The sequence below is a fragment of the Stylophora pistillata genome, chromosome 10 (assembly GCF_964205215.1).
Source record: "Stylophora pistillata chromosome 10, jaStyPist1.2, whole genome shotgun sequence".
NCBI lineage: Eukaryota > Metazoa > Cnidaria > Anthozoa > Scleractinia > Pocilloporidae > Stylophora > Stylophora pistillata.
Window position 1 is genome coordinate 23,176,501 of NC_142528.1, and position 16,432 is coordinate 23,192,932.

The 16,432-nt window shown below is 38.3% G+C and overlaps 3 protein-coding genes and 1 pseudogene across 3 annotated transcripts; 3 read left to right on the forward strand and 1 right to left on the reverse strand.

Moving 5' to 3' along the window:
- Positions 1-2,813: 2,813 nt before the first annotated feature.
- LOC148722312 (histamine H2 receptor-like) lies at positions 2,814-4,673 on the forward strand. Its single transcript, XM_088736760.1, has one exon. The coding sequence runs from the start codon at positions 2,988-2,990 to the stop codon at positions 4,065-4,067; it is 1,080 nt and encodes a 359-aa protein (XP_088592886.1). The 5' UTR covers positions 2,814-2,987; the 3' UTR covers positions 4,068-4,673.
- Positions 4,674-6,611: 1,938 nt separating this feature from the next.
- On the reverse strand, positions 6,612-7,571 carry LOC111330269 (histamine H2 receptor-like). The gene has a single exon (XM_022935096.2). It carries the CDS (start codon positions 7,569-7,571, stop codon positions 6,612-6,614), a length of 960 nt encoding a protein of 319 aa, XP_022790831.2.
- A 3,330-nt stretch (positions 7,572-10,901) lies between these two features.
- LOC148722313 (D(1) dopamine receptor-like) lies at positions 10,902-11,932 on the forward strand (annotated as a pseudogene).
- A 2,962-nt stretch (positions 11,933-14,894) lies between these two features.
- Positions 14,895-16,179, forward strand: LOC111330296 (dopamine receptor D1-like). The gene has a single exon (XM_022935135.2). The coding sequence runs from the start codon at positions 15,057-15,059 to the stop codon at positions 16,014-16,016; it is 960 nt and encodes a 319-aa protein (XP_022790870.1). The 5' UTR covers positions 14,895-15,056; the 3' UTR covers positions 16,017-16,179.
- The last annotated feature ends 253 nt before the right edge of the window (positions 16,180-16,432 follow it).

A 16,432-nucleotide genomic window follows, 5' to 3' on the forward strand; every position in this document is an offset into this window, starting at 1 on the left:
TTCCGATTCAGGTCTTCTCCGTCTTGTCAGTTAGGTTGCATGAGCTTCGAATTAGCGGCAAAATTGTGGTTAATTTGAAAATGTGAATTATTGAAATAAAAAAGCCACTTCATTTGAAATTATACCCAGTTTTACAAAAACGTTGTGTGCTTATGGACACTTCAATAGTGGACTGCAGACAGATTCGTGTCGGCCCCGGTTTGGCCGTGACATCTTCAATTTGCAAAAGCACTTCACTTCATTTGAATTATCAGAGACTCATAATGAACACAAAACACAATATAAAAGTCCTAACGTAAGTGGAGGTTATTGATTTTTTCCTTAAATTCTCTTTAATATTCAAATATGTTTTTGGGCTTAAATTAAATTCTGCACTTTTGTGTGTCTGGAGAACTGTCGCATACTTTTAACGCATATTTCAGACAAATTACCAACCGCTCCAAACCAACTTTACAGGTTGTGTGAAATCTGTATTTTAGGTCTTTGTTCTCGTATAAATATAAATGAATCGTAAAAATCCTCTAGGCATGGTTCTCTTTTTATTCCACAATATATATCTAATTTTTAACGCTATCAACATAAAAAACAGATTAGACTTATGATAAACTTCATTAGCGGCATTGTCTCAATTTTTTTTTTAATCAAACACTTTTTCCCCATATTTGCTGTGGTATTTTGAAACTTTTCAAAGCGGTACGTCAGTATAATCTATGTCCTATTGTTTTTTTAAATTATGAAAATTTTAAAGAATGACAAGATGAAGTTGACAGGCAACATATTCCAGGCAAGAAAAGAAAAGAGAAGGAACCTTTTTTTATGAATGGTTTTGTAACTTTGCCGGTAAAACGCGTAAAGTAACGGTATTATTTGTAGGAATGTAAATGGCTCGTTTTTAAAACCTAGTTTCTTGAATTTATTCATATCCGTGACTCGGTATCAGTGCAAGCACCTCTAGAGGAAATCTTAAAATAACGCCAAGGTCAGCTTGCTACTTTCCTAATGACGTAGTAACTGCAGTTGTTGTAATTAATCCTTTCAAACCCTTTAAGCATTAGGGCAGTGTTGGCTTGTTCAGCAGTATACCTCCTGTCATGCTTGTAAATATTCCAAAACAAAGTTTTATTATGCTTTGTTTAAAAATACGAGAGGAACAGTGCGCTTGTGTGCTTTATAATGGTTTCGCATTCTCTAAGTTCGCCCTCTACTGCCTTCACGGGTTCTTCCCCCAAAGAAAAGCAAGTCCCCACTATTTTTACCAGTTCGCTCCACCTTCGTCCAAAAAAATTTCAACACGTTTTCTTACGCAAAACATATTCCTTTTCTGTGGAAATCATATCATAATTTGATCAACACGCAATTTTACAGCAGGTTTGCTGAAGGTTAATACTTGCACTCATATGACGTTGGGCATAACTTTTCATAGCGACGTAGCGTGATTTCGTAGTCAAGCGTTTCACTAAGACAAACAAATTGTATGTTGATCAAAACATATTATGATTTCGACAGAAAAGCAATGTCTTCTGGCTTAGGTGAAGAGATGAAAGATTTTAAGGGGATCTTATAGCAGTAGGACGCACGCGTTTTATTTGAGGAGGCGAACTCGCAAAGGTGCAGTTGTAGTGGGCGAACCTGCAATGGGAAGAAACCTCCAGACACCGCATGTGTCTTATGAATGGCGGGTTATTTATCTCAATTTCATTCGCGTCTTCCTAAACGGATTCACTTCAAACAAAGCATTAGTTAGAGGTTTTGAAATTAATCAGAATATTTTAAGAAATGAGCCTTAATATATGAAACAGCACTATCAATGCTACGACACGCTAAACTTTCGTTTACCACAATTGCTAAGAGATGATCATCACAGACTTCATTCCTACTTGAATCTACCCTAACCAAATCAATTTTTTCCATCAAAGGTAAGATAACATGATCAATGTGTAATGTTAATCAATTAGTGAATAAAGTAGATAAAAAAAAAAAAAAAAACATCGCAAGATCAAAAGAATGCTCTCCGCGAAGCTGTTTGATTGGGGTGTCAATCTATAAATTATTAATAGACAAAAATTAATTAAAAATTTCAAGTTTTAATAACAGATATTTCATTTCTCTTTTTATTTCTATTTATAAAGGCCTTTAAATGTTCCTTTATCGGAAAAGCGTCCCAAAAATAATCTAGAAGTGTCTATTTTCGCGTGCATAAGATATAAATTTCAATAAATTTCGAATGGAGGTTAAAACCTTCAGACGAGTTGGATTTGAGAACAATGAGGCAACTAGGCTTCAAAACGTTATCATCTTGAACTGATAGAAATGCGAACATTGCGGCGAATAATCATGAGAAAAAAAAAAGACGTCACCAAACCGGGGCTCATTACGATTGCAGCGATAAAAAATTTCCATCTTTAACTTGTTTGCTCGCTCGTTTAGAGACAAATTCACCATTATTCTTGCTTTATCGTATGGTAATAAACTTTTCAGTTTAATTGGAAACCAGCTGAGAAGAAAAAAAGCATTTCAGTTTCAGGTTGTTTTTTCCGCCGTAAATTCGCTTTGATGTTAAAAAAAAATGTGATTTCTTAAGATAAAAGATTGGATTAATAAAAAAGGACAAAATGATTGGCGCCCGATTTTATAGAACTAATTAAAAAGCCTGAGTCATAGAAATGCAGAATTACTCTCTCATGAAATTTAAGAAATATCAACAGAACAACGAATGCAAATGAATTATATGTGAAAGTTATACCATTGGCTGCTGTTCAATCGTCACCGTAAATAAATTAAAAAACTACTGTCTCCCTGTTGGGAATTGGTAACAGTTCGCTCTTAGCGTTTATGTGAGCCACCTGCAAAAATATTCATGCCTTCCTCTTGAATTTTTTTTTCAAATCTTTGACACGAAGTTTTAAATTAACTGAGACATAAAAGTCTCAGGTAACTCCTTTGCGAAGCAACATCGAGCACTGGTTTTTCTTCGGCTGAGGGAAATTATGTCTTCAGAAGAAGAAAACGATTCTTCCATTCACGAATTTGAACTCAACACTGAGTACTTTTGCAGCGAAGCTTTAGACGAAGCGTTTCTGATCGTGTACATTGTTTTGGGTCTGGCAATTTTCGCCGGAAATACCTTCTGTTGTACCGTATTTTTGACGAATCCTAAGCTACGAGGATGTTATATGAACATATTCTTGGTGAGTCTCGGACTAGCTGATATTCTTGGCTCCATTTTGGTGATTCCAGGCCACTGTACGTTCTGCACAAACTGCTCCAAGAATTTCAGTTTGAAAAAGATCGTAGATGAAGAAACATGTAGATTCTTTGACGCGATAAAGGACTTCGTTTGGTTGACGTCTGTCCTCAGCCTTCTCGGAATCACTTATGACAGATACTTAGCAGTTATTCAACCACTTCGTTATCAGTGCAAAATGACGCCTCGAAAAGTCTCTGCCGTTTTAGTAATCACTTGGCTGATGCCAATCCCATTTTCCTTCATAAAACCCATCCTAAACGATGCAAGAGTGGATTTCCTGAAAAATGGTTCGCGTAGTGAATCTATCTTTGACATCATTGTGGTACTAACACTCATTATCTTACCGATGACGATTATATTCGTCGTGAATTTTATGGTAACAAAAGCCATAAATAATCAACTTCAGAAAGTACATTTCGAACGAAAGGAAAGTAGAGGCGACCAGAAACCGAAAGACACCCGAAGAAAGACAATCTCCTGCTTGATCGTTGTACTAGTATTTCTTATTTGTTGGTTTCCACGGTGCTTGCTGAATTTTATGTTTTTATTTGAAATTCTTCCCGAAAAAGGCCTTCGCCTTCTTGAAAAGATATCTTTAGTTTTCATTTTTCTGCAATCGTCCGTCAATCCTTTCTTGTACTCGTTTTACAGAAACGACTTCCGCCGAGGCGCAAAAGATTTACTGCGACAGGTAACTTCATTACGATCAAAAAGTTCTGAAGATATTAATCGACCTAGAAAGCGCTTCAACACCCAAGAATCGAAGGTTGAGCCACATTTAAACGAACAACCCACGGAATTTAAACTACATGAATTATAAACTCTTACTACCATAGATTTTTTTAGGATTAGATTGCATTAAATTTCACTAGGCTCAGAACTTGTGCGTGACTTTTTAAAATGTCTATATCGACAGTTAGCGGCAAAAGCTTCTTCAAAAGTTGAAAACATTTACATTCACAGATAACTGTGAAATATAAAGTTATACCGTAAACAGCAGAGACAATCTTCTCTCTTTGTCCATCATTTGAACTATAGCGGTTGTTTAGATCATAAAGTTGCTATTTCCGTTAGCGGAACACTGTTGTTTTGAATGCACTTTTTAACTTCGCGGCTGGTTAAATATTGAGAAAAAAATCATTTAAAGTTTTTAATCACTTAAGAGTTTGTTTTATACCACTACATTTTCTGATACAGCTCGTAAAACAAGCAGTAGTTCTCCCTCATTCAGGATACTCTGTCCAGCAACTTACGAAGGCGTTAACGAAGACTTGCTCTCAAGGGATACAGATATTCTTTTGAAAAATTTCGCTCGCCTTCATATATTTAAGTTATTTATTCAATTCTTGTGTTGTGTTTTACGAGTTGCTGTCAAAGGACAGCTCATCTGCGCCTGTTTTAACAATTAAATGAAATGGACACCGCAGAGCATACGTCTAGTCTTTGCAGTTTGCGTAGGCGGTTCCGCGAAAAGGAACATAAATGCGGGTTAAATTAGTGCGATGCCGTGTTCACCATTCGCAGCTCAAGCTGTTCTTTGATTGAAGTCAGCCAATACGATGAAATGTCACGGATAGTGACGAGATTGAAATTTTCTGACCTCCGCTGAGACAAGAAACTTAAAAGGAAGTTAAACAATGTCGGAAGCTTCGCTCATGTGTCGGGGTTCCGTTTGCCGCAACTGTAGCGCCCTTTTGTTCTTAATGGAATAGTAAATAATAAAAAAAAAACTATCACAATTGGACCTCTTGGCATAGTTTCTATTTTCACTTTCATCAACTTAATTTAAAAAAAAAATTCAAAACGGAGACACATGTGCATGACAGCAAGTGAAAATTATTTGTTCTTCTTGACAGAATGAACAATGACCACATCCGACTTGGAAGTGCTATTTCATTTTCCCATGTGGGGAGATACGTGTACATTTGCATATCGCATCATGCCGAACTAAGTCTATTTTTCTCTCCAAACTTCTCTACTCGCTTAATTTTCTCTAAGTTTTCACAACATCACTGAATGTTAACTAAACTGACTCACAGTCATTTACTTTAAGTCATATTCTTGAGTCATCCACCCACTCATCACTTAACCACGTCATCAAAAAGAAAGAAAAAAAACTATCAGCCAGCGATCAAACAATTTTACCCGCAGTAGTAACCATTTCATTGGAAAATATATTGTTCTGTTTTGTTATCTTTCATTTAGAAAGTCAAGAAGTCTTTCAGCCCTTCACTAATTAAGAAAACCCATTTACGTCACCCATTCAATTAATCAGACGAATCCAACAAGCTACTCGTTGACTCGGCACTCAGTGAGCGACACATCCAATCATACATTCAATCAACGAAACCGAAGGCACTCTCTCTCTCTCTCTCTCTCTCTCTCTCTCTCTCTCTCTCTCTCTCTCTCTCTCTCTCTCTCTCTCTCTCTCTCCTCTCTCTCTCTCTCTCTCCCTCTCTCTCTCTCTCTCTCTCTCTCTCCCTCTCTCTCTCTCTCCCTCTCTCTCTCTCTCTCTCTCTCTCTCTCTCTCTCTCTCTCTCTCTGTCTCTCTGCTCTCTCTCACCCTTTCAGTGATTCTTGTGTCAGTTACGTATATGTATCACCGAATCACCGACGTGTGTAATTATAGTACTCTCTATTCAACAGTGATGGAAATACTAAGTCAATACGCGGGTCGTATGACATACATATAACTATTGAAAACTGGTTGATACTGCTGTTTCTAGAGAATAACAAGCTATGACTCTCATGTTACAGGACAGCCCGGAGAAGATTTTCAATTCTCACATCGCTATTGTTCTGAAAGAAGCTCAACTGGACTTGAGAGTTGTCATGGTAACTTAAGAGGCAGTCACTTAATGACTATGTCATGATGGTTGCCCACCAAAGTTCGGCCTCTTGAATGTTTCAGGACTGCTGACACCTGCCGTATGTTACAAAATCATGACCTAGTCGGACTTCCAATGGTGGACGCTTGTATTTCACCCCTCAAGTTTTACAAGAGCTTTTTATCATTTCCTCTGAGTGTGAATTGGCCGCACTTGGTCGCCAGGGCAACGAAGTGTGACGTCATACGTGTCGAGCCATGGTATGTTGAGTTAGTCAGTTTTAGGAACTGTATGAAAGAGTTTCGAAACGCGTGGAAATCTAAACTGTCTCAGCACTGAGGTAAGTTTTCAAGCTCTCTTCTGAGATTTTCTGATTCTTATAGAAATCCAAAAGGACGACCATGAAAACTCTTCATATTGATACTTTTGCATGCTTGCTGAACTTGCAAATTCAACTGCTTTTTGTCGCTCCTTGGCGGCCGTGTGCATGATCTGTAGTGAAGATTACCACAAGGAACGTGAACGTGCTCTATACCTCAAGTACCGAGTCTCAGTAATCTGATGACGGCTTGTCGGAAGTCAACTCTGTAAAACGAGTATATGAAAGGATTTACTGAAGACTGCATCAGAAAGAAAAACATCGACAGCTTTTGCAGCAGTGCGTCAATTTCGTCGGTGTCTCCGCTGACCAGGTACTGAATGTTGAATGATATCCGTGGAATCCACGACACCACAAATATTATAACCACGAGGGCGCAAGCAATGGTCCCTTTTCGTTTTCGGTACGCTTCCGCGCGAATTTCTTCAAGGTTTTCAGCTTGACTTACATCATGTGGGTTTCGCAGTGCAGCCACTTGTCGATCTTGATCTCTGATCGCTATCATGATTCTGATGTTAATAATGGAAACCAGTGTGGATGGGATGATAAGGACAACTGCCATGAGAATGCTGTTATATATCCCGCTGACTGTAGTTATATCGGAGCCAGTTATTGTAAGATTAAGAATGATGCGCACGACAGCAATGCTGATTGAGATGCTCCACACCGCGATTATTATCTTCACACATCGACGTCTGGTCATAACGTCCTCGTATTGAAGAGGTCGAAAGACTGCTAAGTAGCGATCGAAGGAAATGGCAAATAGATTGGTAATACTCGAGCAGAGAAAAACGTCTTTCGGGAATTCAAGAAGCCAACAGTAATTGCTTACTGTGTACCCCCTACAACCTAGGCAAAATGTTGCATAACCAGGTGTCACAAATGCGCCCATGGTCATGTCTGTGACGGCCAAAGACGCAAGAAACAAGTTCACCTTCTGTTGTTGAAGACGCGATGTAGATACTATCGTTAAAAACACTATCGCATTACCGAAAAGAACTATTGCACCTGTACCGGAGTTAAGGATTATGAATGCCTTTTCTAACGTCTGATCGCACGATGAAGGATTTGCGGTTTTATTCGTCATCGGCTGTCGTGAATTGTTCGTAAACATCATAGTGATTCGTCAAACAGTTGTCACTGATCTTCTACCAGCTATGGTATTCTTTGAGCGAAGATTGCTGGAGCCTGATGAAAGACTCCAGAAAGTAGAGTTGTCGATCGGTAATTTAATAGTAAATTGTCCCGGAGGGTTGCTACGTTTCGCCTGTTATATCCCACGCTGTACCATTTCCACTTACGTAACAGTTAAAGCTTACTTTTGTGTTACTGACATGTTCGACTGTATGAAGGAGGTCGCTTTTAACGAATCCTAGTTTTTGACAAATGTACAATAATAGCAATCTCCATTACCTGGACAGGTTTATGAATCCTTTTCATAATTCTGTTCAGATGATGAGAGTCTTTGTTCTTGAAGGAACTAAGTGTTATCAAAGTTATAAAGACTATACCGATTTCTTTAGGAATAAGAGCTCGGCTAATTTGAAAGTTTCCCTTCTTCACAACCCCAACTGATAAAAGTTAGAAAACCTGTAACTGAGAACTAACACGGAAAAACGTTTTTTTTCGATTATGAGATTCAGTTTATCGAAAAGTATTTCTTTCCCGAAATTATGTCTTTCGTGTATCATTAAAGACATCTGACAATGAAATTACCGGTATAATTTTAAAAAAAGCGCAGCTCAGCTTGAGGATTATACGTAAGTAGGTGTATTGTGTATCGGAAATATGATATCAATATTTCCTTTTCGTATGATTGACATCTATATTTCCTTTTCGTTTGATTGACGTCTGACTGGCAGGTAACCTCTATGATTGAAAAGTGCACATGCTGGTAATTAGTGACTTACAGAGACAAGTAAAATATAGAAATGATATCTGTTACGAACATTCGTTACCTTATATTGATAATTTTATACAGACCCAAAAAATTTAATATTATCACCAACCCTTTTCGTTTACGGTTTAACGACAACATTACATTTCAAGGGTTCCAAAATTTCTTACGTCTTCGATTTGAGTCATTCCTCGGGTTTTTATTAGCCTACCAGTTGTAATCAATATTACTGAGTATGCAAGGCATCAGTAAAAGTACGATTAAAAAAACGCAATATCTGTGAATGGAAAGCTGACAATTCAGTAAGTTTGATAGTTCATTAAAATGAAATATCATTGTAATATAATTAACAATTATTCACTGAAGTGGCCGGGTGAATAGTGGTGGATATTTACGAAGCCGCGAAGCGGCGAGGTAAATATCCACTATTTTCAATGACACTCAGATGAATGACTGTTTTATTATCTACCACAAATTCAAAAAAATTAATTAATTTCTTTCAATATACCGAAAAATGGTCGCGACTGTGTTCTTGCAGCTGTGGAAGTCTAGTGAAAGTCACCTTTTCCACGAAGCCTGCTATCACCTCTGCTATCATGCATTCCCTGTCTTCAAACTTTATCGTATTACATAGATTTCTAGATGTTTCTTATTTAACTAAAGAATTCTTATCAAAACTAGTTGTTGAATGGTTCATCAGAGTCGTGTTTCAAATATCAGTTGAACATATGTTTAAGCACCAGGCGACTTAAACAAATCTTTATATGTGAATGCCCCTTAAGCTTCCATAAGAACTGGTGAAGATTCCACGTTCAAAATTTTTTTAGTCGGTGCCCAATGTCAAAAAAGATCTAAAGGGTTGGTTTTTTCCCTACCTCTTTGTTCAAAATTTGTTCAATCGAAGAAAAGCAAGAGTAAATAGTCAATAAAACGTATTTAACTGTTACCAAATATTCCAGAGCTAGCCCACATCATATATATGTTCAAAACGCGTTGGAAAAAATGTAGATAAGGAAGACAGCTTCCAAACGTTTCTGGTAAGTTTTTTCTTAGTAATTTTTTTGTCTCTTGGGAATGATAAATGCAAACTGAAGAATATATCTTCAAACTATCTTGTAATCAAGTAAATATGACACGACCAGTATCTATTTGTTCAGTTCTTTAGTTGAAATGCACTCGAACATCACGTTTATTCAATCAGAGATTTTTGTACAGATCTCCGTTACAACTTAACGATAATTTATACACCACAGTGTTTTGTGAGAACGTGTATATAGTTTCTTCCAAATCTCTTTCTGAAAAAAAATCCCTGATTGATTTAGCATTCAGTTTAAGTTTTTCGTCGTAGCTAAGTTTAAAACAACAGTACTCTTAGAAGTAAAATCTCCTAAATCCTTTTCTTCGAAATGAGTTTTATCTAATATATTTTCTGGCTTCCAATTCGCATAAAGCAATCATCTTTTCTTTGAATAAATACGAATCAGAATTTAAATCAGAATTGATAGTAATTTTCTGAGGGGAACTTTAAATAAATTTCCAATTTATACTCGAAACTCAGCGATTTAGGCACAGGGCGTTGATTACATGATTTGGCAGGTTCATGAGGCTATTTATTCAAAATTCAGCTAGCGTTAAAAGCCGAGCACGCTGAATGGAGCTGTCTAGGACACGCTTTAAAAATGCATACCAGGAACAAAAGTCAATTAACACCTGAGCCCTCCATGTCGAAAACTGCTGCAGCTGCTCACAGGTTCTCACACACTTAATGAATTTTCTTTCGAGATTTTAACCCTTGACGCTGACTCTTTTGTAGATTAAAACTCAAAACAAAACTCAAGACAAAAGCATGATGAGTACTTGGCATAAATGATTCAAGTTAAAGGGCATGCAGAGAATAATGTGAAGAGACAACACTATATATTCATTGTATCTGATTTATCATCACGGGTTTATTACGAATCAACTTAACGGCCTGCTCCCAGTTGGCTTGTTAGCTCAATTGGTAGAGCGCTGCACTAGTATCGCAGAGGTCAGTGGCTCGAATCCCGTACAGGCCTGATTTTTTTCAGGTCTGATTTTCACTATTGCATAAATAGCGCTATCTACTGCGAAGGATCGTGCATCATACGTAGACAACACTATGTTAAATAAGCAAGTTTTATTACACGACTCGGGAAGTCAGAGGGCCAATAACTAAATCAACCAATCAAAATGCTCTATTGCCGGTCAATATTCTCTCAGTATTGGACCGGGCACTGTCCCGAATGGTCCCGAATGATACCACACTTGTGTCCCTTTGAACTTCAGTCGTGTAATAAATCTCTTATTAACCAAGCTTGCTCGGGACGTACTGGAAGAATATCGGCCCTCGGTCTTTTTTGTACGGACCTCGCTGCGCTCGGTCCGTACTGTCAAGACCTCGAGCCGATATTCTCCCAGTACAGCCCTCGCGCTTGGTTAATAAGATATATCTATTGATTCTCTTTCAAAAATTTCTTTCTTTCGAGGCAAAATATTTCCCGTGGAGACTACAACTCTCTTTTCATTGAGATGGATCTCTCGCATTTTCGCGATCTCGACTTGGCACTGCAGGCAAACTTATCTACTTCGCCGACCCCGAGCGAGACGATGCGGACACGAAATATGTCTGAGAATAATCGTTTTTGCAGCTTTCAGCTCGACCTGATTTTTTGGATCGTGAACGGTATTATCGGAGTGGTCATCTTCGTTGGAAATACTTTCACGTGTGTTGTATTCCTATCCAGATCTCATTTAAGACAGAATTACATGAACATCTATCTCATAAGTTTGGCTGTCGCTGACATTTCAGTGGGGCTTATAGTTGTTCCCGGATTTGCTGAATATTGTTGGTTATTTGGAGGTTTCAGAGATATTGCTTTTCCAGCAACAGTCCTTAACCTTTTGGCCACCACTTACGATAGATACTTGGCTGTTCTTCGACCTCTGCAATACTCAGCGACAATGACAAAACGCAAGGTTTTCTCAATTCTTGTTGCCATTTGGGCTATCCCTTAATTGTTTCGTCTGTAATAAGCATTTGGCAACATTCATGGAACTCGCAAGCAGCTAAAGATGCCGAGGTGATTTACAACGCTCTCCTCTCCACCCTGTTTGGATTCTTACCGGTTCCTGTTTTGTTCATTGTTAACCTGAAGATTATGAGAACATTAAAGAGTCATGGAAGACGAATCCATGTAGACATGATTATATTGAGTGTATGTCGCTCTCTCATACCGACCCTGCGCCAACTTCGGGGCTTAACCAAGACTTAACGAGTAGCATAACTATCATTGAGCAAAACAGGAGGAACGCATATCGTCGAAAAAGGGGCACAATGTCGTGTGTTTTAGTTGTTTTGATATTTATTATTTCATGGCTTCCAAGGCAGTTCCTGAATTTTTGCAACCTTTTTGGTCGACTAGATTTAGCGAGTCCTTTAATTGTGAAGCTATCTTTGTTTTTTTCTCTTCTTTCAATCTTCAGTGAATCCCGCGATTTATTCTTTCTACAGAAACGACTTCCGCCAAGCGGCCCGTCGGCTGATCAAAAGGCAGCGTTGATTGATCAAATCATTTAAGGTATGTATATTTAAGGCAGCGTTGATTGTACAAATGTATACAGAAATTACATCAGTATACATCAGCGATATATTCTTTCTATAGTAACGACTTCCGCTAAGCGGCTCTTCGGTTGAAAAGGCTGGTTGTACAAATCTTTTAAGGTGTTTATACAGAAATTCAGTATTACAACAGTTTTTGTCTTTTAGTTTATCAGATCGTACGTGCGAAAAGGCTGTACTATTCAGTAAATAGTTTGCGCATGTAGTTCGTAATCGGTAATAGAAGCCCGTAAAAATCGTGTCCCTCTTAACAACTGGTAAGATAAATCAGTGCCTGGCAGTTACGATTATCTCTGTAAGCGAGCGAACTGATAGAAGATAAGGTATTAGCAGAGGACAAAAGAAATTTTCTAGAGTTTACAACTCAATCGCGGCTTGATGTATGACAACTTTCCCGAAATATACGTGCAAGCCAGCGAACGGTTTTTTTGCCTTACTGACCTGAATTTTCTCAGAACGGTAGGGTTTTGGGATTCACGAAAATAAAGAAATAAGTTCAAGCGAAAACGCGAGTTGCTCTACCTTTTTTCATAACTGACAAGCTCAGCTTATTTGAATATCGTTCAGTCGGACCTATTACTGAGTACAACCTCGAGTATAATTAAGTTTAATTTAATGAAGCCTTCCCTAATCTCTCAGGTCTTTTGTATCGCCCTATCTAACTCAAAAGTTTTCAATCAATGGTAAAACTAGGTACAATAGTCTTGAAGCTCGTGAACAAGCAAGGTGACCTATATTTTTTAATGTATAAATTTGGTGAACAAATTCTCCCCTTTAAATCGGAGAAATTAAAGAAAAAAACTATCGAAGGGAAAAAAAGATTAAGCTTAAAGCGTGCACGAAGTGCGGTACTAGAGGATGCAAGTTGTGACCTTGAAAGCAACAACTCGATGAAAGTTCTGAGTCGATGTCGTTTAAAATTGCGTAATTTTCCCACAAATTATATTTCAAACTGTTCCATACTCTCGAGACTATCAAGTTTTGTTCAAGTATCACTTAAAAAACCCTTGCTTCCAGTAACCGCAAAAAGTACCTTGAAGTCATAAAATGACGCGCGCGATTAGTGCCAGCATAAATAGGGTACGTTGGGCCCATCATATTTCTTGAACAGGCACGGTGACCTATCTTTTATATTGTATTTTTCCGGGAAACAGACTTTGGTAGAGGACATTTAAGGAAAATTAAAAAAAAAAAAAAAATTCGATAACTTTTATTTCTGAGGAATCGCCTTAAGGTTCCTACCCTTGATTACTCCACCTTCACTTGGAGTAATTGCGACGCAAAATAAATAGGAAACTAGGTCTGTTACGCCGCATTAAATTCTGCCTGCCTCAACGCGCTAGACTTTTCTTCAACAGCTATTTTCTTCCTCTTTTGGATATGGGGAGATGGAAGTACTTCGACTTTAATGGTAGGCTTAAAAATGATGCGCGCATAACAAAGCTGGGCGAATTACTGTGGATCTTCTCTTTGTGCCTCTGCAAGCGATGCGCCTGCGAGACTGGTTTGGAAAACCCTTAGCCGCCGCACAGCAGAGCATCGTGCAGTATTTGCTTATAAATCCGTTAATGAACTTTTTGAGCACTCATATAAGCCTTCTTTAATAGCGATTTTCAGTAGCTGTAATACTAGGTCTTGGAACAATACCCGTAAGTCATTAACTAGTAGGAGATGGGGGCACTGGTGAACTATTAACTTTTGTGCAGATGGATGGAGCCAGCTTAGTAGTGGCAATTAAACCAAAGAGCTAATTTACGCAAAGCGATTTAAAAGACCTCAGTTACGAAGAAACGTTTTCATAACTTTATTTCGTGCCAAGACCATACCGTCTTGCTAGACCATACCGTGTAAAGCCATGTAAGACCAATAGGTGTCGTGACACTTTTATTAACAAATGTGCAGTTAACGTTCTTTTTTAGCAATTCAGCTGCGCTAATTCTAAAATTTTATATTCGTAGTCGTAGTCGTAGGATTCTTATTGTAAGCATGCAAGTAATTTTGTAACTATATTTATAAAAATTTCTCCTTCTATACATTGTAGACCTTAGCAATTCAGTCCATGCTGTTATTAAGGTATCGAATAAACCATTCTCTCTCTTCAAGTTTCTGATATTGTTTCGTTCATTCTCTGGACAATTGATTTGAGAATTTGGTCTCCCAGTAACCGTTCCACCGCGATGAAGTTTATTGATACATTGTTTAACTCTGAAGCTAGACGAAGTACTCCAATAATTTGGTATTCTTTCCGCTATTAACACTCCAAATTTGGTGCAAAAAATTTAATGATGTCTGCTAACTGTGATGCACATGCGAAATAAGTAGCCCTGAGCCCGAATTTTTGGCCAGTACGGTCACTAAAAACAGAGAGAAATTTTAATTAAAGGCAGGTTGGCAGCGAACTGAGAAGTTCTGTCAGGATGTAACCGAATGTAATGGATAACGGGAAAGAGATGACACCTGCCTGTTAACGTTATCGAAACGAGTAGCGGTCCGTGAGCTTCCCTGAACCTTAAAGCGCGAATTAGAACTTGTATATCTTGTTTTTATCACGTTTTTCTTCTCCTAGCGGAACCATTTACGATCAGTGATGACGAGACTCGCGCGTGCTTAAACTTGTTTAATACGATTCCAAATTCGTGGTCTTTTCAACGAGTCAAAGCGCTTTTGCAAACAAATTATTTTTTATGATGCATGTTTTGTGTTGCAGCGGAAGTTTCAAAATGAAAAACTTCGGTTGTCAAGTCACATATTATTGCTCCCGCTTTGTTTGACATCTGTAACAGCTCTCACAGCTTTTGCGAATGACGTCAACATTTAATTTGTTCTACCACCTTGTGTGGCTGCTATTTACAATTTTAGCCCTAAACGTGCCTGAAAATAACTACCGGAAAAGCTGATTGAAGCTGATAAGTGCTTGAACTATTCATGCGTATCCGCTGCATTAAGTTTTGTGCTTTCTTAGTTGGTTAAATGAGATGAAACGTTCTTTTCCCATTTAGTTGCTTCTGACCTGCTGACAGAGACACATTTAATTTTTTTTTTTTTTAATATTTCCTATTACAAAAATGGCGATGTCCCAGACGTATTCAAATAATTCAGCTTTTAAGCCACCCAGAGCTGAACTCAACCCTAATGAAGACTGTAGCAAAGAGCTTGACTTCGCTTTCTGGATCATAAACGGTGTGCTTGGTGTTCTTATCCTTCTGGGAAATTCCCTCACTTGTGCAACGTTTCTGCGGTTCGAAACCCTCAGACGGAGCTACATGAATCTACTTCTGCTGAGCTTGGCCATTTGCGACGCTGCAATGGCTGTGATAGTAACGCCTGGTTATGCTACCTTTTGCACTGGTTGCTTATACAACTTGAGCGCGTTTTGTTGGTTTTTCGAAGGTGGCAAAGACGTTTGCCTCCTCACGTCGACTTTTAACTTGCTTGCCATCTCTTACGACAGACAACTGGCCATCTTTCAGCCACTCAAATACCAGGCCAAAATGTCGCGAAGAAAAATCCATGTGATTTTATCGGTTGTCTGGCTCACTCCTCTGTGCCTCGCTTCTCCCAGAAACATTTGGTCCCATACTCGGCCGGAGAATGTTGTGGAGGAGCTCAACAGAACTTATTCATACATTTTATTGTTCGTTTTTGTCATACTTCCGATAATAATCGTGTCCGTTATAAACGCAACAATTTTCATCGCTATTAAAAAACAAAGACGTAAGGTAACCGCGTTCAACGGTACCAATTGTGGATTCTGGCGGAAAAAGCAAAATCGAATGCAGTACCTCCAGCTACGAAAAGGCACCCTTTCGTGCGTTTTAGTTGTGGTTTTTTTTGTGGTCTGTTGGTTACCCAGAACAGTTTATTACTCTTTTTATTTATTCAACCGTCCAGAATTGGTAACCCCAATCCTTCGAAAAATTTCAATAACTTTTCTTTTACTGCAATCATCCACGAATCCCCTAATTTATTGTTTTTATCGGAAAGAGTTCCGGCGAGCTGTCAAAACTTTAATTAAATGTTCTTAGAGCTCGTGCAAGGCTTGATTACTTAAGGGGGAATTTGTGGGATTTACCTCTAGGTCATTTATGCCACTAAACAAATTGAGTAGAATTAAAATTCAGCATTCACCGGTTCGTTATTTTCTTATCATATAATTAAAAACTTGAAATATTATGATGTATCAATTTGCAGCGACTATTTTTCTGATTTGGAAACCACCTTTAACTGGTTAGCCTGTCTGACGATAATGCAGCCTAGCCCCAAGAGTTTTCCAGTCTCCTTATCGAGCGATAGTTAATTACTTTATTTTATTTATTTTCCTAATACTTGCTCTCCATCTATGCGATGATACTTAGCAAGAAATACCCACCCATCCCACCCCAGGGGAGGACATCCATCACACAGTAATATCGTGCGTGGGAAATTAACGTCTCCTATCCCT